The 27590-nt window shown below is 37.4% G+C and overlaps 1 protein-coding gene across 1 annotated transcript in view; it reads right to left on the bottom strand.

Annotated features, from left to right (window-relative positions):
- Xrn1 (5'-3' exoribonuclease 1) overlaps positions 1-27590 on the bottom strand; it is a 100894-nt gene that overhangs the window by 50467 nt on the left and 22837 nt on the right. The window contains exons 15-26 of the mRNA XM_032911501.1: positions 25072-25228; positions 22170-22289; positions 18213-18382; positions 16167-16287; positions 15976-16074; positions 13215-13318; positions 10234-10365; positions 8915-9077; positions 6285-6398; positions 4487-4585; positions 2075-2190; positions 1355-1501 (exon numbers count right to left, since the gene is read on the bottom strand). Of these exons, the coding sequence (XP_032767392.1) occupies positions 1355-1501; positions 2075-2190; positions 4487-4585; positions 6285-6398; positions 8915-9077; positions 10234-10365; positions 13215-13318; positions 15976-16074; positions 16167-16287; positions 18213-18382; positions 22170-22289; positions 25072-25228 (1542 nt within the window). The remainder of the gene's footprint in view (positions 1-1354; positions 1502-2074; positions 2191-4486; positions 4586-6284; positions 6399-8914; positions 9078-10233; positions 10366-13214; positions 13319-15975; positions 16075-16166; positions 16288-18212; positions 18383-22169; positions 22290-25071; positions 25229-27590) is intronic.

Genomic DNA, 27590 nt, shown 5'->3' with positions numbered 1-27590 from the left:
ATAAACATGTAAAGATTTAACCAAAATTTGTAATAAAAATTGTAGGGGGAGGGAATATATTCATGTCTATAGGGAGCTGAGAGAAAGATGGGCTGGAAGCTCATAGAGAACCTTCCACAGTGGGAAATCAACGGCTGTGTGACAACTGAAAAAGCAAAAACTTTATTTTTTCCAGTGCCATAGACCAAACCCAGAGCCTTGAACATGCTAATTAAGCAGGAGTTCTTCGGTCTTAAGGTCAAGAAGAAGTCTGAATGTGGTCTTTTAAGGAACTATGGAAATGAGCAGAGAAACAAGCTAAATTTTCATATGACAGTATGTATCTGATTCTTCCCATCACCCTTTAAAAAATACAGAATGGTGAGGTGGGGGATGGCTTAGTGCATAAAGGCATTTGCCTCTTGATAATGTAAGCTTGACTAAGCCTGAGTTAAATTCTTGGAACCCATGTAAAGGTCTGAAAGAACTCTCTCGACAAGGCTGTCTTCTGACTTTCCCACCCACATGGGAAATACACCTCTCTGTCAGTATGTATATGTGTAGTTTCTTATGCATGCACTCATGTACAGTAATACAAATTTAAAATAATATTAAAGATACAGAGTCTGACTTTATTTGGAAATGGGGTTCTCATACAGACAACTATTAGAGGGCTCTAATCTAGTATGACTGGTACCACTGTAAAAGAGGAGTGTAGACAGGCTGACACAGGTGAAAGCTTATATGAAGTGGGGAGAGAGACTATCACCTGAATGATCAATCCACAAGCCAACTAATACATAAAGTTACAGGAGAGCAGGAGAGAGCTAGGGGACTATAGTCTTGTTGACACCTTGATTCTGGTTACTCGACCAGTGAGACAATTAGGTCACCCTGGTGAAAACAGCTAGCTGGAGGTACTTTATTATGAGAGCCCTGTGAAACCAATACAGGGACCCCAAGGACAAGGAGGATGGAAACCTAAATCAGAAAGAACATTAAGCTGTAAATCAGAAGTGAATATATTTATTATGTATCTAGGTATATTCCTAGGTAGCTCAGTTAACATTTACTAATAAAAATGGTAATACCTTCCCTAATTATTATTAATGCAATTCTTTTTCCTTGAGACAGGGTCTGAGGACATAGCCCAGGCTGGCTTTAAATGCACTACCTACGTAAGAATGGCTTCCAATTCCCAGTCCTTCTGCCTTTAGCTCCCTGGTGCTGTGGGTAGAGGTAGACGGCACCATGCCTCGCTGACGCTCTACATTTTATTGAAGGACACAATCCCTCTTTCAGACAGGTATGAGGCAGGCAAATACGCAGTGCATGCGTGAGCTCAGAGGCTGGGAGAAGCCTGCTTGGCACTCACCTCTCTATGTACTCGGCAAGTAGCTGCTCGGCCGCTGACGAGTACATCCACTCACTCCCGACTCTCTTCGTATAGCCAGGGACTTCCTCGTTTTTCTTGTTGAATTTGAGATTTAAACCCACATTTGCTTTATGGTCTCCATGAGGGCTAAGTTTAAATCACATATACACATAAGTGTTTTAAAATTTGTTCAAAAATGAAAAATTACGCTTTTTTTTTTTAACAGTGCTAGGGATTGAATCCCTAGTCCTGCACATGCCAGACAAGCAGTACACCACGTAGCTATGCCACCAAACCCAGCATTTGCTTTCAATTTTGAGAAAAGCTCAGTTCTAATTGTTCTACATTTAGTTTGCACAGTTATTTCTAATTAGCAGTAATTAAAAACTATAGGACAGGTTTTAAAATCCAAGTTAAGAAAGGATGTAAATAATGTTATTAGAAAAAAGGAAAATAACAAAATTCACAGAACTATATTACTGAGGCTCACACACACCCTCTGATACCTTTTTTCAAGGTTAGCTGCTAAAAATACAAACTGTCTTTGAAAGCATCTAAAAAATATGCCATTCATGTAAAGAACCACTGCTGGAGGAATTTATGGGTAACTTAGTCCATAGTCATTAATTGAAAAAAAATGAATACCGAGATAGTAAGCATTTAATCTCTATCATTTAATTTTTCTGCCACTTTAAGCAAATATCCCTAACACAAACTTACTTTCTCCTAGATCCTCTTCCAATAAAAATACTTCCTGTAAACCTTGAAACAAGGTATCCACTCACTCCAAGGCGACCGGCCAACACATATCCTGGGTTGTACTTTATAGAGTATTTCTTTAAATATAAAAATAAAGAGGTCAATTATAGAAATACATGTCTACATTAAGTACTACTTGGTTACTTTTGAGATCTGGATAGTTAAGACACCACTGGCCTCTCCACCCCTACCCCTGAAGGATTCAAAAGCCCTCCTCTTTCTCTAAAACAAAGACTTCCCAAGGATGAATGAAGGAGTAGGAAGCAATCTGTAAATCTATCTCAATAAGTAAGTTCTGTAAGTACTAGGCACAAAATTCTTCACATAACCTTTTTTTAAAACTAATTTTCCTATCTAGCTAGCAAAGACCCTGGATAAAAACAAGGCTTCAAAAATTACTATACAGACTCAGGTCAAACATAAGTGCGTCATTAAAACAGTTGTGAGGAAAGTAAAAAGTGTCCTTCATATATGAATGTAAATAATCTTTTCCACTAATATTTACTATTATTATACAAAAGTCACAATCAAATAAATGGAAACATAATGTGTGGTTAATGAGTGTAACATTAAGAAAGAAGAAACTATAATCGGAATATATTATAAGAAAAAAATCTATTTTTAATTAAAAAAACATTTCAAGTGGCAGAACAAAACAAACAAACAAACAAAAAAGAAGTATCAGATGGGGTAATTTTTTAATCAGGAAGCAAACAATTTACAAATCCAATATCAACTAGCATTAACAATCATATCCAATTCTTATATGATATATAAAGACACTAATTTTTATTTATATTTTAATACCTTATATGAATAGCTCATATATTATAATATATAATATATATTTGAAACTGTTTCATGTAGCTCAGGTTGGCCTTGAACTTGCTATGTGTCTGAGGTTTGGGATTATGGGCTTGGGTCAGTAAACTTGTTCATTCAGTGCTGGAGACTAAACTCATGGAGCCTCATGTATGCTAAGCAAGAACTCTACCAAGTGAGCTACACGCCCAGCTCCAACAGCTTACGTTTTTACTTTATGACTACAGCTGAATGGAGGAATATTTTTACCAGTTTAACATCAATGTCTTGGTATTGGTAAGGGACTAAACCAGCTATCGTTATTTTGCTGATTATATGTATCTAAAGTGATGCTTAATGGGTAATCGTTTTTGGTGGGCTAGAATATTCAATTACTATTAAAATACATAAATGTCAGTGTCCAAATACGGTGGTACATGTTCATAACCCTAATACACGGATCGAGATAAGGGAAGGAGAATCAGGAGTTCAAAATTATCCTCGGCTACTTAGTGATGTAAGCCAGCCTGGATTACTTAAAATACTGTCTTAATAGTTACAGAGACACACAGAATATGGTTGTTCAACAAGGATATCATCGGATTTAGTAATGATATTGATCTGGATGAATGTGATGGTTTGCATATGCTTGGCCCAGGGAGTGGCACTATTATGAGATTATGAGGTGTCGCCTTGTTGGAGTAGTTCTGTCACTGTGAGCACAGGCGTTAAAACCCTCTTCCTAGCTGCTTGGAAGCCAGTCTTCTCCTAGCTGCCTTTGGAGCAAGAGGTGGCACTCTCAGCTCCTCCAGGCCCATCTGCCTGGACACTGCCATGCTCCAGCCTTGATGATAATGGACTGAAACTCTGAATCTATAAGCCAGTCCCAATGAAAGCATTCTACTGTTTTGCAAATCCAAATTCCCAAAATCCATATTCTTCCAAACAAAGGCATGGTCAGGCATATCGTAGCAATACCCCAGCCCTGGTACCAATTTCTGTCTTAGTTAGGGTTTTACTGCTGTAAACAGACTCCATGACCAGGGCAACTGTTATAAAGGACATTTAATTGGGGCTGGCTTCCAGGTCCAGTCTCTGGTTTCCATGCTAGGGATTAAGGTGGGTACTTACACACGCTGTGCTAGATTGTTATGAGTACATCTATAACGACTTTGGGGGAGTAGTCATTTCAGTGTGTGTATGTTTATCCGTGGCATGCGCATCACAATGCATTTGGGAAGAATAGACTTTGTATCATTCCTCAGATACTATCTACTTGAGTGTTTTCTTTCGTGAGGCAGGATCTCTCACTAAGCCTGGCATTCATCAGTTAGGCTCAGCTGACTGACAAAGCCAGCTCCAGGGTCTCGCCTTCCATTACTGGCATTAGGCTCAGTTTCATACTGGGGACATGAACAAGGGTGGTCCTCATGCTTCATTAAAAATATTTTACTAACTGAACTATCTCCTTAGCCCATTATATTCTTAAAATATTAAAATTAATTTTAAGGAGGCAGAAAAATATCCTAGCATTAAAAGTTTATTTTAAACAACACCAACTATTGTACTTACATGCTGATTCTGTATTAAAGCATCAAGGTTTGGTTCACATGGAATGCTGAAAACCACACGAATCCTACCTTCTGTTATCACATCACCCGAGTCCTGAACCTGGGGATGGGGGAACCACACTGTTTTAATCTCTATTATTACATTCATTTATGTTTCTCCTTATTTGAATTTTACTCTTCTAAAATAGAACACAACAATAAAATTAGACATGGAAAATTTCTTGTAATTTATAACAGGAATTAAAAATATTAATAAGAGTAAGTCATTTTATATTTGCTTTAATAGATATTAATCACATATAAAAATTAACGCCCTTGTAGATAACATCAAATTACTAAAATGTTACAAATAATATTTGAAAACATTTACCTCAACTCACTATCATTAATACCATAAAGAATGTCTTTAATATTTGATACTATGTGCACATTTACATGCATGGAACAACAATAACAACAACAACTATTATTTTGAAACAACATTTCAGTGTGTATTTTTAGCTTAGCATTGAACCCATTAGATTGGTCTCAAACTTGGTAATCTTCTGCTTCAGCTTCCTGAGTACTGGGGTTATAAACATGTACTACAATCCCAGGACCAATCAATGCTCTGAGGATACCTTAAAGACATCATTTCCTTTACCTGTATTTTAGCATATATTCTTATTTTAAAAAAAAAAGATTTATTTTATTATCTATACGCACACTGTCACTGTCTTCAGACACACCAGAAGAGAGCATCAGATCCCATTACAGATGGTTGTGAGTCACCATGTGGTTGCTGGGAATTGAACTCAGGACCTCTGGAAGAGCAATCAGTGCTCTTAACCGCTGAGCCATCTCTCCAGCCCCTTTCTATATGTTTATGTTTGTAGTCTGGTGATCAAACTCAGGGACTTGTCCATGCTAGGTAGGTGCTTCACTACTGGTCAATATCCACAATAGAAACTTTCTTGTTTTATCTTTTTATTATTACTATGCAATGATCAATTCTTGATTTGCTGCACTAACTTCCAATTTGTTGGTGCACTTAATTATCTTGCTATTTAGACTATTAAGATGTGGCCATAGGAGCCCTTTTGCACACACCCCCAAACCCCACTCCATTTCACCTCCCTCCCGTGCTCACTGACAAACGGCCCTTTCATTCTTTCTGTACTTACTTTCTGGCGTCAGATGTAGCAAGCTCATTTTGTGTCATCTCAGCTCAAGACCTACAATTAGGTAGGTACTTTATCGTGAAGAACTGCAGTTTTTAGAGAAGTATTATGGTCTTAGAGGTCAAGATTTGGGCATTTTGTGTGTTCACTGCTACCCGAGTGTCTTTGCTTCCTATGCTTTTGAAAAATATGCATGTGTAAACACACAAGCATGCGCCTATAGCACAGACGCTTCCGAATTCCTAACAGTACTTCCAAACTGTCCCCACTGACTCTTCTTGTTCTCTCAATTCCATATATGTAGGTACTTTTTTTCCAGTGGAAAGAGTGGAGTTATTTAAAATATCAATACATTTAAAAATTCATTAACCCTGTACCTAAAACCTTCTTAACATAATTTTATAATTGCTTCAGCTATAACCCAATAAACAAGTGTATTAAAAAACACCAGACTTTGAATTCTTTTTCCCACCTCCTGATCACTGGCTCGTCACTATAGATAAATGCTGTGTTTTTAAGTTACACAAGTGAATATTTTTCTATGTTTTTCTTTTGGCATTATATTTTATTTTGCACTCAAGATGCAAAACTGTATTAACTTGAAAGAAAGAAAAAAGTCAATAAAAAATTGAAACTAACTTCTCCAGTGCAGCCGTAATAAGGAGTCCCAAGCATAAACACCACACTTCTCGGGGGAAACAAATCATCCAGTGTTTTGATATTGGAGAAACGAGAGTCAAAAGCTCGGACATCCTATATAAAAAGAAATATGAGTCAATCATCACAGCTAATATTTCTAAAACCTGCATATCATCTTTTTTCTTATGGGATTAAATCTGAAATGTCAGCAAATGTCAAATATAAAGATTTTCTGTAAAATAATGCCAAAGTCTAAGACACAGTGACCCTGTTGCAGTATGCTCTCTCCTAGGCACGTAATACACTTGTCTAATTCGTTTACTTCTTACATAACCATTGGTGGCAGACATTCACTATTAACTTCATTTCTGAAGACTGTCACCAAAGGGGGTAAACCTTGCTCAAGGTCACATAGCAAAGAAGCCACCTTGGACAGTCTGTGCTCTTAATTACTACACTATAGCTTATTAAGAGAAAAACAGAAATTACAGGGTTAGAATAATATAGCAGTATTTATCCAAGGGATAGGGTTAGATTTCAAGTCCCTTCCACCCTGTGTATGTCTGAAACCATGGTCAGTACCAAAACCTATGAATTTTTCTTATACATCTCCAACTAAGACAGAGCTTCCTTTATACACTGGATAAAGTGAGAGATAACAGCAACAGAAGACTCTGAATGTGGCCTCTGCCTTTCAGGGGTTTACACTGTATTCACTTGTTCCCTTCATGTGATGATGTGACGATACAATGCCTCCATGATGAAATGTGGTGAATGACTAGGTTATGAAATATGGGTGTATGCTCCAACCTTGAAGTAGAGCAGCAACAGCGAAACTAGAACTTTCCTTCACAATTTCATGGATGGAATATTCATTCTTATTATCTGTAATCAGATCATGCTCAGCATACGAGGAGAAGTTTCATCTTTTCACCTGAAGGAAGCATATTTAATTGCCAGTACCACTATCCTTGACTTTGGAGTCATGAAGTAAAATGAATGTGACCATCTACCAGGGCACCGTGACAGCTGAGCTGGTGCTGAGACACTACTCAGTAGACAGCTCATACAGCAAGGATGCACTGGGCAAAGATGAATTCCATCTGAGGAACAACCAAAGATTCATTTCAATATTTAGAATGGTGACCATTTAAAAATGTATGAAAAATGTGTGAATTGCTAAATTCTGGCACTTTCCCAGGAATAGTTGACATTGGTCAAATGCAGGTAAATGAAGCTGTGAAAAACCAAACATTGAATAAAGATTTTCCATTGATTCCTTACAATATTGGAGATTATGCAGAGGTCAAACCTTTAATATTCATTAGTTTAATTCTGGCAAAAAAAAGTTGCCCGTGATAGTCTCTTTTTTTTTTTTTTTTTTTTTTTCCCGGAGCTGGGGACCAAACCCAGGGCCTTGGGCTCGCTAGGCAAGCGCTCTACCACTGAGCTAAATCTCCAACCCCCTCCGTGATAGTCTCAAATACAAATCTTCTTGCTTCAATTTCCCAAGTGCTAGGAATACTGATACTCATCACTATACCTCTCTAAAGCCAGTATTTTTGAAGGATAAAAATATGTTGATATATAAGAATGGTATAAATGCTAGAAAATTTATTCTAGAAAATATGTTCTTAAAAACTACCACAACATTGTTCAAGCACTGTGGTGCACACCAATAATCCAGTACTCAGGAGGCAGAGACAGGTGGATTTTTGTGAGTTCAGAACTTGTTTTATAGAGTTCCAGGACAGCCAGTGCTACATAATTGAGAGAACTTATCTCAAAAACAAAACAAACACAAACAAAATCTCAAATCAACCAAATGAACAGTAACAAAAAAATATACCACAAAATCAAAACCATGTACATACTGGCAGAAGATGGGACAGTCCTTATAAAGAATAATATTAAAAAAATTAAAAAAACACAAACCAGAAGAGAAACATTTAGTGTCTGTGTCAGAGGGCAACTTGTAGGAGCTGGATCTCTCCTAGCGCAGGATTCCAGGGACTAAGGTCCTCATGTGTGGCTGTCCTGGAGATAGCACTTAGGTTGTTGGCTTGGCTGCAAGCATTCTGACCTGCTGAGTCATCTGGGTAGTCCCCGAGTAATACATTTTATAAATTATGTTAAAAAGCTTTATGATACATTGCTAAATCATTATTACATTCATAAATACTAATTATTGTAACTGTCTTTTTTCTTTTTTCTGTTGCTGAGCCGTCAAACACCTAGGATGTCATGAATGCTAGGCAAGTACTCTGTTTCTGAGCTGTATCTGAAGCACTTTAAGAAGGTTTTCTTTTTGGACATGTTCTTGCTAGGTTACCCAGGTGCCTAGGCTGGCCTTGAACACATTATCTGGCTTAAACAGACCTTGAACCTGTAATTTTTTTTTTTTTTGGTTCTTTTTTTCGGAGCTGGGGACCGAACCCAGGGCCTTGCGCTTCATAGGCAAGCGCTCTACCACTGAGCTAAATCCCCAACCCCTTGAACCTGTAATCTTTTTACTTCACCCTCCCAAGCAGCTGGGATTACAGGTGTGTGCCCAGATCTTTCTGGCAGGACTTTTTATATAATGTGTTACAGTATACATTAAGAGAGAATCGAGACTTAGGGAACTTTACCTTAACAATAGTTTGATAAACAAAAGGAAGACTTTGTTTTGACCACTGTTTTTCTAGACGAACTTCACCATTCTGATTGACTTGATATCTACGACCTGTGAGCAACTGAGCATACACAACAGCAGATGTTTCATTTATCATTATTCCCTTTCTTCTTAGATATCTACAGGGAGAATAAAAAAGAAAGCTCTTTATGTACAAGTACGTATACAGTCCAAGTGTAGTCATCAATTAAACCAATCACTATGAAATGCCTGTATCACTGCAAACAAATGCAAGGCAGGTCTCAATGTCCTCTAAACCAGTGCTCTTCAGCCTTTCCGATGCTATGACCATTTAAAACAGTTCCTCATGGCGTGGTAACCCCCAACCATAAAATTATTTCGTTGCTATTCATAACTGCAATTTTCTTACTGTCATGAATCATAACATAAATATATCTATGTTCTCCAATAGTCTTAGGTACCCCCTGTGAAAGGTCATTCAACCCACAAAGGGGCTGAGACCCCCAGGTTGAGAACTGCTGCTATAAAACCTTTGATGGTACTGATTTTAGTCTGTGGACCACTTCTCCACTGTCTTTGTGACTGAATACGATATTAATCTGTAAAAACACGGAATTCGACTCAAGGAAGGCTAGTCACACACCTGCAGCGTCTTGTGTACACACACACACACACACACACACACACACACACACACACACACACACGTAAATGTAAGGAAAATTTAAATTTAAAAGAAAGTGAAAAAAAGAAACCATGAAACTCACCAAACAGATGACTATTTTAAATATATTATTCATGCAAAGGCTCATTTGCCTTACTTATATATGATATAAACTTTACATAATTACCTCTTCCTTTCTGATTCTTTTTGCTTTCAATTAAAATTTGCATACTTTTAACACTCCAATCTTTCTTTTTCTGAATGGCTTGAGGGATTGGGCTTGGACCTTGAACATAACAGAACATAACATAGTCCCAGCCCTGGCACGTTTTAGGTGTATTTCCTATGTATAGATTTGACACTGCTAAGAGGAGTGAATCCTCCTGCCTCAGCTTCCTGAGTGTGGTATGTAAAGTTGTGTGCCATCATGCTCAACTTTTTTAAAAGTGTATGTATTTAGTGTGTATCAATGTTTTGCCTACATGTCTGTCTGTGTTTTATGTGTGTCCGGTGCCTGTGGAGACCAGAATAAATGGGCTACTGCATGGGTACTGGTAATTGAACCAGGGTCCAACCCTGTTAAGAGAAGCCAGTCTCTTAACCTCTGAGACATTTCTCTAGTTATCAGCCACATTCTCTATGACACTCACTGTTCTGAAATTCCTTGTATTTCTTTAGTCCAGTTCGATTGTTCTTTATCTGAAAGTTGGATGACTTTACATGGTGGAGCAGTTTTTCCCAAATAAACCTTCTGTGTTCCTGGAGGTTCTTCCATATAAAACCTTAGAAATAAAAACAAAGAAAAATTATATAAGCCCAAATTTGGACTTTAATGTAGAACTTACACAGAATTAGTGTTCAGAGGAAAAAATGGTGCAATTACAAAACCACAAATCTGCAAACTCAAACCTTTTTTAAAAGTACAATAATATAAACTAGAGAATAAAGAAGATGGAAATTTCCTATGGTTGCATGTTTGTAGGTCCCTGGATGCCTAGTAACTTGAGGAACTGGGTGAAGAGGATATTTTGATTCCATGAATTTGAGACCAGCCTACACAACACAGCAAGACCCTGTGTCACCTCAAGAAAAGATTCAATATTTAGGTATAAACAGAACAAGAGTCATATATTGTCTGTATAATGAAAAGATAAAGCTCCCCCAACCTTGCCTCTTTCCTCTTCTCTTCTCTCTTCTTTCTTTCAAGATAGGGGATGGCTATGCTGTACAGGCTAGCCTTGAGCCTTCTCGTATCCTTGGCTAGTCTTGAATTTGTAGAGATCTTTACACCTTAGCTTAGAGTGCTGGGATTATGTGTGACAATTATGTCCTTTATATTTAGCAACATTTCTATAAAAATTCCTTCAATATTCACAGATATAGAACAATCTATCTTAAAAGAGTCAAATTAGAAGAGCTACAACCATTTTTAATGATTTTTTTTTTTTTCCGGGGCTGGGGATTGAACCCAGGACCTTGCGCTTCCTAGGCAAGCGCTCTACCACTGAGCCAAATCCCCAACCCCCTCATTTTTAATGATTTAAAAAAGAAAATGGTTTTAAAAAAAGAGTCAACTGCTATCTCTTTGATGTTAAGACTTGGCATACAATTATAGTAATCAAGAAATTGGCATAAAGAGTCCATAAACATGAGTAGACTGGAGAACCAGAAAATCATCCACGGGAATACATTCAGCTTTAAAAAACGTTGGTTGCTGTCATGCCAGGGCTCTGTGCATAGTAAATAAAAGCTCTCCCATTGATCCAATTCTCAGGCTGTAACTTTTGTTTTCTATTATTTTTTTAAACATATATTTCATTTTTTATATGTAAAGTGTGAAAGTCTGCATGCATATATGTGTCCTGAAGGCCTGAAGAGGCTAGAAGAGGCTTTGGATCCCTGCAACTGGAATTAGGGATGGCTGCGAGCTGTTGTGCTGAGAGGGGAGCCAAACTCAGGTCTTCTCCAAGAGTGTAAGGGCTCTTAACTGTTCATCAATCTCTCCAGCTGCTGTAACCAACTTTTGATAAAAGCAGTCCAACAAAGCAAAGATAATCTTTAACAAATGATGTTTGTGGGCAAATATACAACCTAAATCTGTAAAATTATGTAAAAATTCATTTAAAATTGATCACTGACTTAATGTAAAAGATGATAAACCATAAAATATTCAAAAGAAAACATTAGCAATCTTGACTACATTCTAAAGAGAGAACTAAAGTTTACAGATCCAAAAAATGATCCTCAAGATTCCTCACAGGAAAACTAATGCCAGCAAGAGTAAAGTCATAATGATAGTGGCCTTTTATAAATAACATTCATTAAAGAGCACACTAGGGGAAAAGGAGAGTGGACAAAAAACTTCTAAAATCAAAATCCTATGTGTGAAGATACTTTTTGTCATGTAATAAATAATCAGAAATACAACTCTAATCCAATTTCTCAGAACAAAACATAGTTTTAGCTACACACAAGTAAAAATGATGACAAGACTTATATGAAATGAATTTAAAAAGAGCAAGAAAGACCTGCCTTACTATTTTTTGATTAAGAGAATATGAATGTGGGCTGGAGAGATGCTCAGCGATTAAGAGTACTCAACAAGAGGTCCTGAGTTCAATTCCCAGCAACCACATGGTGGCTCACAACCATCTGTAATGGGATCTGATGTCCTCTTCTAGTGTGTCTGAAAATAGCTATGGTGTACTCATATAAATAAAATAAATAAATCTTAAAAAAAAAAGAGAGAGAGAATATGAACTTAAATAAAATTCTTCTTAAAAAGTAAGACAAGGGGTACTTGAGAGAAGGTTCAGTATTTAGGATGGCTGCTCTTCCAGAGGACCTAGGTTTGATCCCGAGCATTCACATGACAGCTAATAACTATTTAAAACTCCAGTCCTGTACCCTCTCTTGGTCTCCACAGGCAACAGACATGACACAAAGCCATATCTGCAGGCAAAACAACCATATACAGACATAAAATGAATGAATAAAACAAAACAAAAACCAACCAGTCAACCAATCAAACAAACACAACCACAAGGCAATATAGTATGTTCCAGATAAACCAGAGCCACATAGCAAGGCTCCGTCTCATTGATTTCTTTTAAAAGCTAACGTACTACCTATTTTAGCAGGTAGAAGCACCCTATTGCACAGGCCAGACAACACCCAGAGTCTACGTTAGAAGGAGAGAACAGACTACCAAATATTGTCCCCGACTTTCACTGCAACACCCTGCCACTTGTCCATTATACATAGATACATATATACTAAATAAATCAGTGTATTATGGAAATAGAATCTGGGAAGAATATGGAAAAGGAAAAGCTATATATGTTACTAATTTTTATCAGAAAGAAATACTTGCTAAATAACACAATGGATATTGTTTAGAAAAGAATTGGCTTATAAAACTTCTAACCTACTAAGAAGAAAAGAAACCAGCACAATACAATGTGTACCCCAAGCAATGCAGAAAACGAACTGTCAACAGTGGTTGACATTTACGTGGTGTGAGTATAGTTCTGAACCACAGTGTAAATGTTCTTATAATAATTTTATCAAAATAAATGAGTTATGAAAAAGCAAAGCAGATATAACAGAGAAACCATGAATTGTAACTTACTTAGTTTCACCATCCGATACTGCCACAACTCTAGCTTCTTCAAGATGAGGCCAGTTAACAAAGACTGACTTTCCCAGCACAGATGAAGCTATGTTCTCTATACTCTAAAAAGCAAAACCGGAAAAGTTCACTCGTGGTTTAAATTCAACAGGAAATTTTTCAGAGGCGAATTCTGCAGTTCCATTTAGCTTAAATCATACAATGAACAAGATGGATTAGTGACAACAAAATTCCCTTGACTAGGAAAATTCTGAATTTACTTGTTAGACTCATCTTTGTCTTTTTTACTTCTCTGATAAGAAAGAAGACAGAAAAAGAGTAGTAGTGATTTCTCTTTAGACTCATTTTGGTTGATACTTAAGACAGCATCTAAGAAATATAAGAAAAAGAAGTTTCTCACATCACTATGTGGCATGGTAACAAAAACAAGTATTAGATTTGAAGTTAGAGGACGGGCTGGAGAGATGGCTCAGTGGTTCAGAGCACTGACTGCTCTTCCAGAGGTCCTGAGTTCAAATCCCAGCAACCACATGGTGGCTCACAACCATGGTGGCTCTGTAATGGGATCCGATGCCCTCTTCTGGTGTGTCTGAAGACAGCTATGGTGTACTCATACATAAAATAAATAAATAATTAAAAAAAAAAAAAAGAAGTTAGGGGACATAGTTCCAAATTTTGGCTTTATTTCTTTCAGAAAAACTGATCAAATTATGTTTTCCTTTATGAACAGAATGCAAAATGTCTTCCTTGAAATATTGGAAATAAAGAAAACAATATACATAATAGTGTAAAATCCTCTACATTAAGTGTAAAATATTCTACATTAAGTAGTATCCTAAAGATTTCAGCTTTAAAAAGAAACCAAAGTTTAAACATAAATTTTATTTATCTTTAAAATTATATTTGTTTGTTTGTTTGTTATTTGTTTTGAGACAAGAATGTTTTCATGAAGCCTAGGATGGCCTGGAACTTGCTATGTACCTAGAATTATGTTGAATTTCCTGCTTGCACTCATCAAGTACTGGGAGCACAGATGTGTTCAGTTTAGTGTGGTTCTGGGGATTTAACCCAGGGCTGTGCGCATCCCAGGAAGGCACTCTGTTAGCAAAGTTACAGTCCCAGCTGAGTTGGTAGAGGGCTTTCTTAGCATCCATTCAGCCTAGAGTTCAATCCTCACTCCTACAGAACAGAGCACAGTGGTGTCTGCTTTTTATCCCAAACTAGGAAAAGAAGCAAGAGGATCTGGACTTCAAGGTATTCCTCACTTATTTAGGGAATTTTAAAAAAGATTTAATTTATTCTATATAAGTACACTGTAGCTGTCCTCAGACACACCAGAAGAGGGCATCAGATCTCATCACAGATGGTTGTGAGCCACCATGTTGTTGCTGGGAATTGAACTCAGGACCTCTGGAAGATCAGTCAGTGCTCTTAACTGCTGAGCCATCTCTCCAGCCCTATTTAGAGAATTTGAGGCCAGCCTGGGATACATTAGGTCCTTTCTTAAAACAGAAACAAAAAATTTTTAAGCAGTAAGAGAGGATTATTTTTATATTCTGTTCAATAATCAGAGTTTTCTTAAGGTGAACATCTAAAAGTACAGAAAAACAATGCTGTCAAAGAAAGCAAGGGTCAACGTTAGAACTAAGTCCCTCAATTATTCTTTCTTTTGTCTATATTAATTTTATCTTAGCCCACTATTTTCAGTTAAGTTTTGAAAAAAAGCACCTTTCTCTCCCAGATTAATTCTTCTTGAAGCTATATGTGAAGTCCACTACTATGTCATCCATTACAAAAGTCTCTCATCCCAGGAGATCTACTGTCTTCTGTAGTAGATATTCTTCCTGGATTCTTCCTCTTCTGTCTTCCATAGATATTCTTCCTGGATAATCTTCCTCTACTGTCTTCTGTAGATACTCTTCCTGGATAATCTTCCTCTACTGTCTTCTGTAGATACTCTTCCTGGATAATCTTCCTCTACTGTCTTCTGTAGATACTCTTCCTGGATAATCTTCCTCTACTGTCTTCTGTAGATACTCTTCCTGGATAATCTTCCTCTACTGTCTTCTGTAGATACTCTTCCTGGATAATCTTCCTCTACTGTCTTCTGTAGATACTCTTCCTGGATAATCTTCCTCTACTGTCTTCTGTAGATACTCTTCCTGGATTCTTCCTCTTTGTTGCCTATCCTTATGCTTTCACCTCTCTTTTGTACTAATAAAAGTAATTTTTTTTAAAGTCTCTCTCTTTTTTATTTTTCTTTTTGAGACAAAGTTTTGATATGTGGCTCTGGTTGGCTGGAAGTATGGAGATAAGGCTGGCCTTAGACTTACAGAGATCCACCTGCCTCTGCCTCTGCCTCTGCCTCTGCCTCTGCCTCTGCCTCTGCCTCTGCCTCTGCCTCTGCCTCTGCCCCTGCCTCTGCCTCTGCCCTCTGGGAGAGCTGGGACTAAAGACATGTAGCAGCCAGAAAGTCCGCTGTTATTTTCTATGTACATATGACTGGTGTGAGGTACCAGAGTGGGCACCAGATTCCACCTAGCTCAAGCGTCTGCTCACCGACACCCGTCCCTAACCACAACCCTATCCTCTCCAGACTGCATTCATGGTGCTCCTTAGAAAGGCTTTTAGGACCATTTTGAAAGCTGAATCTGAGTTACGGCAAATAAACAGTGTGGCAGATATAAGCAGTTTTATGCATGGCAAATATTCTATAAATAGACAAGGAAATAAATAAATGAATAATAAACAAAGTACTTACGAGTTCATCTGGTTCTGCATTCACTGAGATTTCCAACATCATGTTTTCACCACGACTACTCTGCTGGAATACTTGAACACCACTTTTCTTCAAAAAAAACTTTAAAAGAATTCAAAAATTTTAATTTTAATTCTTTATAATCACTTCACTTTTAATAAAGTGAAAAAAGTCTGAATTAAATAGCCACTGACTTTATGTTTGATGTGTTTCAAAGTAGGGAATCCACAGAAATATAATGCCTTCTGGTCAACCCTGGTTATTTTGTTCTTGTTTATGTCTACACGCCAAGCATCTAATGATATTATTTTATACCTAGAAAATAAATCAAAGTATTTAACTTAAAATTCAAACATTTAAGCAATTATAGATTTCAACTTTTCTTGGTTATTTCATAAAAATCACTGTTCCTTTAAAAGAGACATGTATAGTGGCATATGTCTGTAATTCCAGTACCTGAGAAGCAGAGGCAGAAGGCAAGTTCAGGACAGTGTGAATTACAGAAGGAGTTCTAAGCAGGTCTAAGAAGAACAGTGAGGCCTATATAAAAATCCACCAGCACCACACCAGCACCACACCAGCACCACCGGCACCAGCAGCAGCAGCAGCAGCAACACACACACACACACACACACACACACACACACACACACACACACACAAAAACTATTCCTTTAAAGAAAATACAGGCATAGTGGTTTATATAATCTCTAACTAGGGAGGCTGAGGTAGTTAGATTGTTTTGAGTTCAATCCTATTCTGAACTATAGAATAAAATCCTGTCTCACAGGAAAAACCAACCAAGCAACCAACCCAACAAGGAACAAATCAGGAGCAATGAAATGGATAAAGGCACTTTCTAGAACCCACATGGTAAAGAGAACTGATTCCCAAAAGTTGTCCTTTGATTTCCATATACTTGTAGCAGACTTGTTCATAAACATGCATGTACAGACAGCCTTATACACACACACACACACACACACACACACACACACACACACACACAAATATAAAAACCCCAGAAATTTAATGTCAAAACACTAAAGAAAAGCAAACATAAACAGAGAAATAAGAGCAATCCAGCTTCCCTCTTATTACTAGTCTAGATATTGTTAGGCCTGTAGATCACTAAGTAAAGGTTTCTATCCTGCTAATTTAGGACAAGTTATATATAATTTACTTTTAACAACTGAGGGGCAAGGAGATGGCTCAGGCAGTAAAATGCTTGCCTCCCAAACGGGGACCTAAGTTCAATGCCCAGAATTCATTTAAAAGGCAGGTGTAGCAGCATGTCTGTGAGTTCCAGTGTGGGGCCAGGAGGATCCCTGCGCTTGTTGGCTAGCCAGTCTAACCAAACTGGTAATTCCAGGTTCAGTGAGAGAATCTATCTCAAAATAAATGAATAAATACAAGTGCAGAATGACAGAGAGAGAGAGAGAGAGAGAGAGAGAGAGAGAGAGAGAGAGATCAACTTATACACAAAGGGAAACAAAGCATAATATCAACCTCTTTCACGTTCTAAAAGACTAACATTTCACAGTCTAGTTTATGTTTTGTTTTACTTTTACAAACAATATGTACTACAACTGAAAACGTTTACTCAGCTGTTATTAAACAAACAATATTTTCAGGGAAGGTAAGAAAAGAGAAAAAATGGGAATGGCATTACAATGGGAAGAAAATGAAAAAAAAATTGAAGGAGCAAAATAGGGGTCCTTGATTTTTCTTGTCTGTGGCTGAGTAGTTGTGATAGTAAGAAGGCGAGTTAAAGCATAACGCTGGGGACAGAGATGAGTTAGAGAGCAATGCTGGGGACAGAGACATGGACAATGACATGGACAATAAAGACAAAACGCCACACACATTTAAAACAGAAATTGTCTATAAAGTACAGAGATATACTAGGAAGAAAAAATATGTACTGTAGTAGAAGGGGAGAGAGAAGCACTTGCTCAGAGAGGAGCATGACATGACGGATGGAGCGGGGTGCAGCTTACTAACCGGTACTTTCATTCTGAGACGGGACGTGTTATATTGCTGGTTTTGAACTCCTGGACTCAAACAAGGGCCTTCTACCTCAGACTCCTAAGTAGCTAGGACTATCCGCTTGAACTAAGATAGGTTTTTGAATATCAATTAACTGTCACAAACATGAATTCTTCTCACAGCTATTCAAGCCTGTGTCTATGTGTGAACTCTTCGTTCTACGGTTGGGAAAAGAGAGCAGGCACTATTACCTTGTACTGCAGCGTTCTATGGCAGGGAACTTTTCTGGCCATGGAGAGGAGTAGGTGAACTCTGTGTCGCTATCATACCAGCACATTAGGCACTCACTGTGTTGGTTTCTCTTCCTTTCTTCCTTCTTGAGGGAGTGGTTACATGTCTCCATGGCTTCCAACAATCGCTTCTGATATAAAAAATGGTAAAAGATTAAAAAAAATCCCATAATCTCAACATACAGAAAAGTGTTTTCTTCTTTGTATACTATGTTGCTCTGAAAAAGTAAAATCTTGGGCTGATGGATGGTTCAACAGGTAGGGCACTTGCTGCCTGCCAGTCTGATGATCTGAGTTCAGTCCCTGGGACACATATATGATAGAGGGAGATAATCAACTCTCATAGGTTGTTTTGACGTCTACCTGTACAATATGTCATGAATGAGTGCATGCATACACGTGTGCATACACACACACACACACAGAGCAAATAAAAGCAAAATGAGAGTTCAGTGTCATTCTTACTTACTATCAAGTTATGCACTAGCTTGTTGTAAAACACCAGAGACAAAAATAAACAACAAAAGGTCCAGAGAGAAGAAACTACCAAGTAAGAAGGCAAACCAGAAGCTACCACAGTGTAAAGAAAACTTAGGATAAGAAAAAGTAGACTCACATCTAAGAGAAGGCAGGTTATGACTCAAAAAGAAGCATGCCTAGCTGGGGATGTGGTGCTATCAAGAGATAAAAACTACCAAAACTAAGAATTCATAAAATAAAAGGAACTGATATAAAAACTAAAAGCACAGACCTGTTTGTAAACATTTAAGTGCATTTGTCATTGATTACTGGCTTGTGCACACACACAGGCATGCTTGCCTGTTTGACAGGCTATCACCAATGTGTCTTCCTCTGGCACGCTCCACTTGATGATTGGTTTCATTTTTTCATTTTTGGTTTACTTATGTGTACAGGTGTTCTGTTTGCATATAAATTTGTGTACTATGCATGTTCCTGTTGCCTGAGGAGGCGAGAGGAGGGCACTGGATTCCCTGAAACTGGAGTTACAGATGGCTGTGAGTGGCCATGTGGGTGCTGGAATTGAACCTAGGTCTCATGGAAAAGCAGTCAGTGTTCTTAACTGCTAAGCCATCTCTCCAGTTCCATTTTTATTTTTTAAAATTAAATTATTATGTATGTACACATGTACATATATGCATACATGCTGTGGCACATGTGTGGGGAGTCAGATGAAAGAAAAGTAAGAAAGAATCTATGATTCAACACAGAAAACCAGAAAACCTTTAACACTAATAGACGAGAAAAGAGAACAAACCTGATCCAACCAACCTGGTGTTTTAATAAAAACACAACAACCACCACCAAAAATACTGAGAAAACTACAGAAATTAGCAAACCTTCTTCAGTAATAACCTTAGCTGTAAATAAATAAATGAAGAAGAAGAAGAAGAAGAAGAAGAAGAAGAAGGAAGAAGAAGAAGAAAGAAGAAGTAGAAGAAGAAAAAGAAGAAGAAGAATAGGAAAAAGAAAAAGAAGAAGAAAAAGAAAAAGAAAAAGAAAAAGAAGAGGAGGAGGAGGAGGAGGAGACCAACAACAAGATATGTAGACTATAGCTGACTGGACTGAAAAACAGAACCCAACTGTTTGTTTTCTCCAAGAAACACCTCACTGGCAAAGGCACCCACAAATTGTGATCAGGACTCCAAGTCGGCCTGTCAAGTGAATAGAAGAAAAAAAAAAGCTTATATACATAATCTCATATTTGAAAGGGTAGATTTCAAAATTAGTCAGAAAAGATAACAAGACCATTATATATTAAGGGAATATTAATCAAGATGATATAATGATTGAGATACATCCACTAAATGTTTCAGCTCTTAATTTCATAAAATAAACACCAATAGGCAAAAAACGTCTCAAAGGTCTTGATAGAATAATAATGATGACTATGGTTGCTATTTTTGGTTGTCAACTAGGCTACATCTGGAACGACCTATAATCTAGATTGAACTACAGTCTAGAAATGCAGGGCACACCTGTGAGAGATTATTTTTGCTTAGATGAATCCACTTCTAGACTGGACCTTTGAGGTCGGAAGATACATTTGATCTGGATCTTGAGGAGGGAAGATACACTTTAATATGGGCCACACTTTCTGCTGGAAGCCTAATTAAGGACATGGAAGAAGGAAGCTTTTGCTCTCTGCTTGCTTGTCCTCACCTTGCTAGTATGTCTATTCCTTCACTGGCATTGGGGCCTAGTTTTTGGGATTCTAACATAAACTGAAGACTAGCAAGATATCCACCCTTGTGGACTAAGAAACTACAGCCAGCTATTGTTGGATTAGCTGGGCTGTTGTCTGTAAGTCATTCCAATAGATCTCACAAATATACTTATTCTGTAAGTTCTCCTTCTCAGAACCCTGACCAGTAAAGATGACTTTAGTACTGCATTCTCATCAACCCAAAAATTAACAGAGAAACTCCAGAGTTAAACTGCACCAAGACCAAATGGACATATGAGGTATTTACCTACAAAGGATATCAAATATACATTCTTCTCAGCAGCCCATGGGACCATCTTAGGCCACAAATTGAGTCTTCATAAATATAAAAGAATGAAGATATGCGGTGTCCAGCTGACCTAGCACTTGGGAGGCAGAGGCTAGAGGGACAGTTTAAGGTTATTCTCAGCTACACAACAAATCAAGTCTGGACTATGAGATAATCTCAAAAAGTCATAAAAGAGTGAATCAAAATAGTTCCTGGTATCTTATCAGATTATAGTGGAATGATAATAGCACTCAATAGCAAAGAGAAACTATGAAAACTATACATATATATGGAAACTGAATGAAATAAACTTGCATGAAGTGGGCAACTGAAGATATCATGGAAGAATTTTAAAAGTTTCTACAATCAATTTAAAAGAGGCCTGGCATACTGCACATTCTGACGTACAGCTAAGGGAGTTTTAAGATGAAAACTGATGACTTACAAGTGCTTATATTAAAGAAAAACATTAGTTATCTCAAATAAATATCACCTCCAGGCTTTAGAAATAAAAGAATAAGACGTCCCTAAACAGCAGGTGGGAAAGACTTTCTGAAAGGACCCCATGAACACAGGATATGATCCTAAGAATTCAAAACTAAGATTGAGTGAAATTAAGATTTTTTTAAAAAAAGACTTATTTAATATATAAGTACACTGTAAGCTGTCTTCAGACACACCAGAAGAGGGCATCAGATCTCATTACAGATGGCTGTGAGCCATCATGTGGTTACAGGGATTTGAACTCAGGACCTCTGGAAGAGCAATCAGTACTCTTAACCGCTGAGCCATCTCTCCAGCCCCAAAATTAAGATAATTTCGAGATTGAGACTTTTTAATAGTAAAGAAAACAATCTGCAAAGAGAGCCTACAAAAAATGGAAGAAAATTTTTGCTAACTATACATCTGTGAGAGAATTAATATCTAGAATCTAGAGTGACTCTCAAAAATTACATATAAAAAAGTCAATTTAATAGGTAGGGAAATAAACTGGACAGACAGTTCTCTAAAGAATTAATCCAAATAGCTAATATATGAAAACATGCTCAACAGCCTTAGCCATTAGGAAAAGAGAAATGAAAAGAACTCATAGTCTATCTCACCCCAATTAGAATGACCATCATCAAAACAACAGATGATGGGGCCAGGGAGCCAAGTTTAGTTGGTAATAGATATAAAAACCATCAAGATCAGAGTTTGATTCCAAACTTGCCCATATGAAAGGCTGGGCATGGTGACACATACTTGCAATTTAAAGGCTAGGTAGAAAGAGACAGGAAGGTCTGTAGGAGGCAAGCTCCAAAAACAAGATGTCTGATGGTATTTGAAGAATTAGACCTAAGATTATCTTTGCCTGCCCCATATAAAAAGACTGTGTTTATGTGTAATTATTTCACATACTGACCTCATCAATAAAGGGTATTAATACCACGGCTTCCCATTCCTGTTGTTTTCCATTTAGATCAGTTTTAAAATCAGGTGGATAATATTCTATAATTGGCGAGTCTTCGCTGGTCATCAAATGCTGTGAAAATATAGACGGGAGAGCTGAGATATGAGAGATAATATTATTATAACTTTTCATTAAGGCACTTAGAATATTTCCTTACTTTACTAGGTTGCAACAATGTATTTAGTACATTATAATTTTCAACTAATTTTTTTCCTTTTTTCTGAGATAGCATGTCACTAGTCTTGAAGTTAAAATCTACTTGGTCTTAGCCTCCACTGTCGGATTACAAGCCTGTGACAGCTTGTTCAGCAAACTGTAAGAATTTCAACTGTATTGCTACTGTTTCTTTAATTTAGTTATGGAGCAAAACTACCTTTACTATGAGTTACTTCTCGCTCTCTCTTTCTCAATCCCTGTCTTGAAACATAATCTAAGTAGTCCACGGTAGCCTTGAACTCAAGATGCTCCCGCCTCAGCTTCAAGAATGTTGGAATTATAGGTACACACCCCCCTCCCCCAGCTAATATTAGCTTTAATTCTGTCATTTTTACTTAGGAACTTTTATTACAATTATGTATTTGTATGTATGCTCCCATGTGTCATGGTGCGCATGTTCATGGTGTATGTTATGGAGGTCAGAGGACAACTTGTGGGCGTCAGCTCTCTCCTTGACTATGTGGATACTGGGGACTCAATTCTCCAGGTGTGGCAGTATGTGTCTTTAATGCTGAGATTTTTGCCAGCCCCATTTTTATTTTTCTATTGTCTTTTCATTTTATAAGATGTACCGGGGTTGGGGATTTAGCTCAGTGGTAGAGCGCTTGCCTAGGAAGCGCAAGGCCCTGGGTTCGATCCCCAGCTCCGAAAAAAAAGAACCAAAAAAAAAAAAAAAAAAATGTACCACCTAAGTTCTATTTTCCTATAAGTTCATTTCCTTTCACACACTTCCAACAGTTTTCCATCTCAATCTCAAATTAATAATTTACTTCCATTCCTAATCAATTGATTCTAGTAATATGATTACTAACATCAAAATAATATAAAAAGTCAAATCTAAGACTACAATGTCATTAATAAGAGGCTGATAATAGGTTTTTATTATATTTTATAAAAAGGTAGACAAAGAAACCATATCAGTGTCTTATGCAAAAAAAGCATTGAAAATGAAAAGGGAAGATTAAAAAATTAAAAATAAAGTAGCATATTCCTAAGGTGATAATCTAAAATTTAATTGCTATTGCATGAACACTAAACAATTGTGCTTCTAACCTACTTATTGGCTAACAGTAGAAGGCTATCAAAGCTTAATGTAGCTGAAGGAACAAACAAAAGACCACACCTAAGATATTTAAGAAGGGCTATGACAATGTTAGAGGAGCAATGGGTGACCGTGTTTGCACCTATCCCAGGTCGTGAGACCAGGCATGGAGTTAGAGGCACAGATACAGTCCTAGGAAAGCCGAATAACAATTACCTACATACTCTGCTTAGTAAGAGAATGTGATGGCAGAGACCCTGCCCTTCCTCTTGCTATATGAAATATGCTAACAAGAGGACAGTCCTTCAATGTGTCAAATGGAATGCTTAAAAACATACCCATATCCTGAGGTAATACTTATGATAATGACTCATTGGAATTGTCCTCACTCTAATAGGGGATTTAAGAGAACAGGAATTCATCTTTCAATATGCAGAAGAGGAGATGGCATTTGACCTGTTTTAGGTTAATTTTTTCATGTAGAAATAAAGATGTGCTTAAAGTGTTGAAAATGAATAAACTAGGCACTGAAAAGTTTATAGAGCTTGCATTAAAAAAAAAGTCAGTAGAATGTAGGGATAATCTCCTGTGTTCTGTGTGGAAGCAACAATAAAAAGCTACTGGCCAGGAAGTTAAGGCAGGATTAGAAGGTGGGACTCCTGGTTAGGAAGAGTCAGAAGAGAGGATTACTGCCCACAACCAGGGAGGGAGGAGACAGATACATAGCCAAGAAGAGGAAACCAGCCCTGAAACTGAACTTGGGTTAGATATTAAGTTAAGAGTTAATGGGGAACCAGCTAGCTTAAAGTCTAGGCATTTATATTAATATTAATGTTATTAATATTAAGCCTCTGAGTTGTGATTCAGGAACTGAAGTGCAGATGGAAAAGCTCATGATTATAATTAAAAGCGAGTGGATTCATTGTCAAAGATTTGCTAATGGGGTTGGGGATTTAGCTCAGTGGTAGAGCGCTTGCCTAGGAAGCGCAAGGCCCTGGGTTGGTCCCCAGCTCCAAAAAAAAAAAAAAAAAAAAAAAAAAAAGATTTGCTAAAATGGTGCATTTAACTGAAAATAAAAATGATGAATGGTGGCACATGCCTTTAATTCTAGCACTTGGTAGATAAAGGCAGGAGGATATCTGAGTACAAGGCTAGACTGGTCTACAGAATGAGTTCTAGGATAGCCAGGCTACACAGAGAAACCATCTTAAAAAAAAAGCCAAAAACCAAAAGTAAATGAAAAAACTAAAAATACTAAGATAAATAAAAATTTGTTTATTATATTAATTTGGGTAGCGATGTTTACAGAATTTTCCAGCAATGTTTATATGAAGAATTAAATGCAAAAAAAGAATATAAGGAGCTGGAGAGGTGGCTCAGGGGTTAAAAACCCTGTCTTCCCAGAACCTACGTGGGAGCTCACAACTTCAGGTCTATGGCACCCAGTGCCCTCATCTGGCTTTTGTGGGCACCAGGGAAACACATGGTACATAGATCTATACACACACATTGGCAAAACACTCATACACATAATATAAAAGGAGTTAAATCCTTAGAACAAGAACAGTAAGAAAGTCACTCACTTGTAAAACCCACCTGGTAGCATGTGGGAAGCAAAGTCTTACTGGCTGACGGAAGCACAGCGAGGAGCTGCTCGAACGGCTTGAAGGGCTTGCCCAGTTCAAAGTGGATCTTGAGTGTACTGATATTGCGGATATCAGACAGGAAGGGTGCGTAATGATAGGGGTAATACCTGTGGGGAAAATGAGTTTTAAACTGAAAACTTTATAGAAAATGGGCAGTTTAAACATTTTCCTACATTTATTTAATAAAACATAGGAATAATTAAAAACATATCATCCATAATTCTATCACTTGAATATAAGGAATCAGCAGCTTCATAAAGTTTAGCTGACCTGATAGCAATAACTACATATATGAAAAAATATATGCATATATATGTGTATGTATATATTCTCATATATATTTATATACGTACATATACACACATATGGGGAGGGGGCTTATACACAGGGTTTCACCTATGCAGCCAGGATTGGCCTCAAAACTGCAACTTTGTTAACTGTTTCCCCAGTGGGACTATGCACTGGAAAGCTCCTTTTTAACTCCCAAATATGGGGTGCTTAGGAAGCTTCAGTCAAGTCACTTGAACCAGAGGCCTCTAAGCAAAGGGCTGGTACTCAGTATCCACTCAGAGCTCTGATCAGGCCCTAATAAAGAAGAACAGCCATTATCAGCCAGTACTAAGAGCGTTTATCTTTGAATCAGCATTCACATAACTGTATTTGTGATAAAGATGAAACCAATCAACCACACACATTCTGTTATTGTATCTTCCCACCTTTAACTAGACATACTTTAATAAGGCTTTGAACATAAAATTAAAGACATGTCTATATTCTCTAGGTGTTTGAATCATTGGATGTAGGGAGATAAGAGACTTGGGTTATAGACAAAGGAAAAGAGGGAAAGACTAAAGAAAATTTTAAATGACATTTTATTAGTTCTGTATATGGGGATGTGCATGCATGTGGAAGTCAGAGGACAACCCATGGGAGTCAGCTCTCTTTATGATGTGGGTCCCAGTCATTGAACTCAAGTTGTTAAGCTTGATGGAAAGAGCCTTGACCTGCTTAGCCAACTGGTCTACCTAAGACTTTCACATTCCTTAATTATGGCACATAGCTCTACCAGACAAGAAAGTTTACAAGGCAGAAGGGCATATGGAATAGTGTAAAATACATTAAGGTTCTAAACAGACAGGCTTGACCTGACTTTTGTACAATCTTGGAATGATTACTTAAACTTTCTAAGCTTTAATTTCATTTGTAGCAAAGAAAATATTGTTTACCTTGAGTGTATGAAAATATGGTTTTGATGTACCCAATTTTACTGATTGGCAGTTGAAAAGGAACAACTGACATGTAGCCTTTAAAAAAAATCACAAAGATCTCTTGATTCATAATGTTCTTGAGAGAGCCTCTGAGAATGTGTTACACTCTGTAATAATTTCTTTTCAGAACTGACTAATAAGAGAATTAATACATAATGCCACATCATTTTGCACTGTTTTGAGCCCCTTGATGATGGGCTGAAAGGGAGTCTACCACAAGTGCTCTGAAGACAAATGAAACAGTTATCACCACAGTACCTTTACTATATGGTGTATTACAATTTGAGTTTATTTTTTGCTTCCTTCCTTAGACAAAATCTTGCTATGTGGTATAGATGACCCTGAACTTGAACTTGTGGTGATTCTCATAGCTTGGCCTCTCAAGTGGTGGGGCTTACAGATACAAGCGGCCATGCCTGTTTTTTTGGTTTTTTTTTTTTTTTTTGTATTTTAATGAATGGGCAGAGTAATTTTCTCGTTATTGTTTTGACATCCCCACAATACTCATGTACAGAAGCCCAGTTCCCACCTCATGTGCTATTTGGGAGGTTCTAGAAACTTTACGAGGTGGGACTAGTTAGATTTGGGCCACTGGGACAATGTCCTGAGGGGCTGTATCTTGTCCCAGGCCTCCTCCATGCACACCCTGTCACAATGCTTAGTTTCCCCATAGCCAAAAGGAAATGGACCTGGCTGAGCATAAACTGAAGCCTAAAACCACGAGTCAAATGATCTCTCCTCTTTTAGGTTGTCCTGTCAGGAAATTTGTCAGGGACAAAATCTGACCACTACAGGAAACACTAGGGAAATGGAGAATTATTATATTACTATTGTTAGTAACACAAGCAATGCCTTTACTTCACTGCTTCAGCCACACATTTAAGTGGTTCGTTCTTTAGAAATTATTCCTCCCAAAGAGAACTGTTTTTGAGTACATAAAAAAAGGAGAGAATCTTGTAGACACCCTCATGTAACTATCACCCAGACTAAAAAACTATTGTTAAGGCTCTATTATTCATAACGATTCTTTATTTTTATTTTTCTGGTAGCACTAGGAAATAAACCCCAGACTTCTCTAGTCTTAGAGTTTGAATCCAGAACCTCATTCAAGTGCTTTATTGTAAGCTATTTCCCTACCCCATTTTGATACAGACTGATACAGAATTTTGCAACTTTAGATTAACAAAGAATAGGGCTATAA

This window comes from Rattus rattus, chromosome 8, assembly GCF_011064425.1.
Source record: "Rattus rattus isolate New Zealand chromosome 8, Rrattus_CSIRO_v1, whole genome shotgun sequence".
Lineage (NCBI taxonomy): Eukaryota > Metazoa > Chordata > Mammalia > Rodentia > Muridae > Rattus > Rattus rattus.
This window is presented reverse-complemented; position numbering and strand designations above follow the sequence as displayed.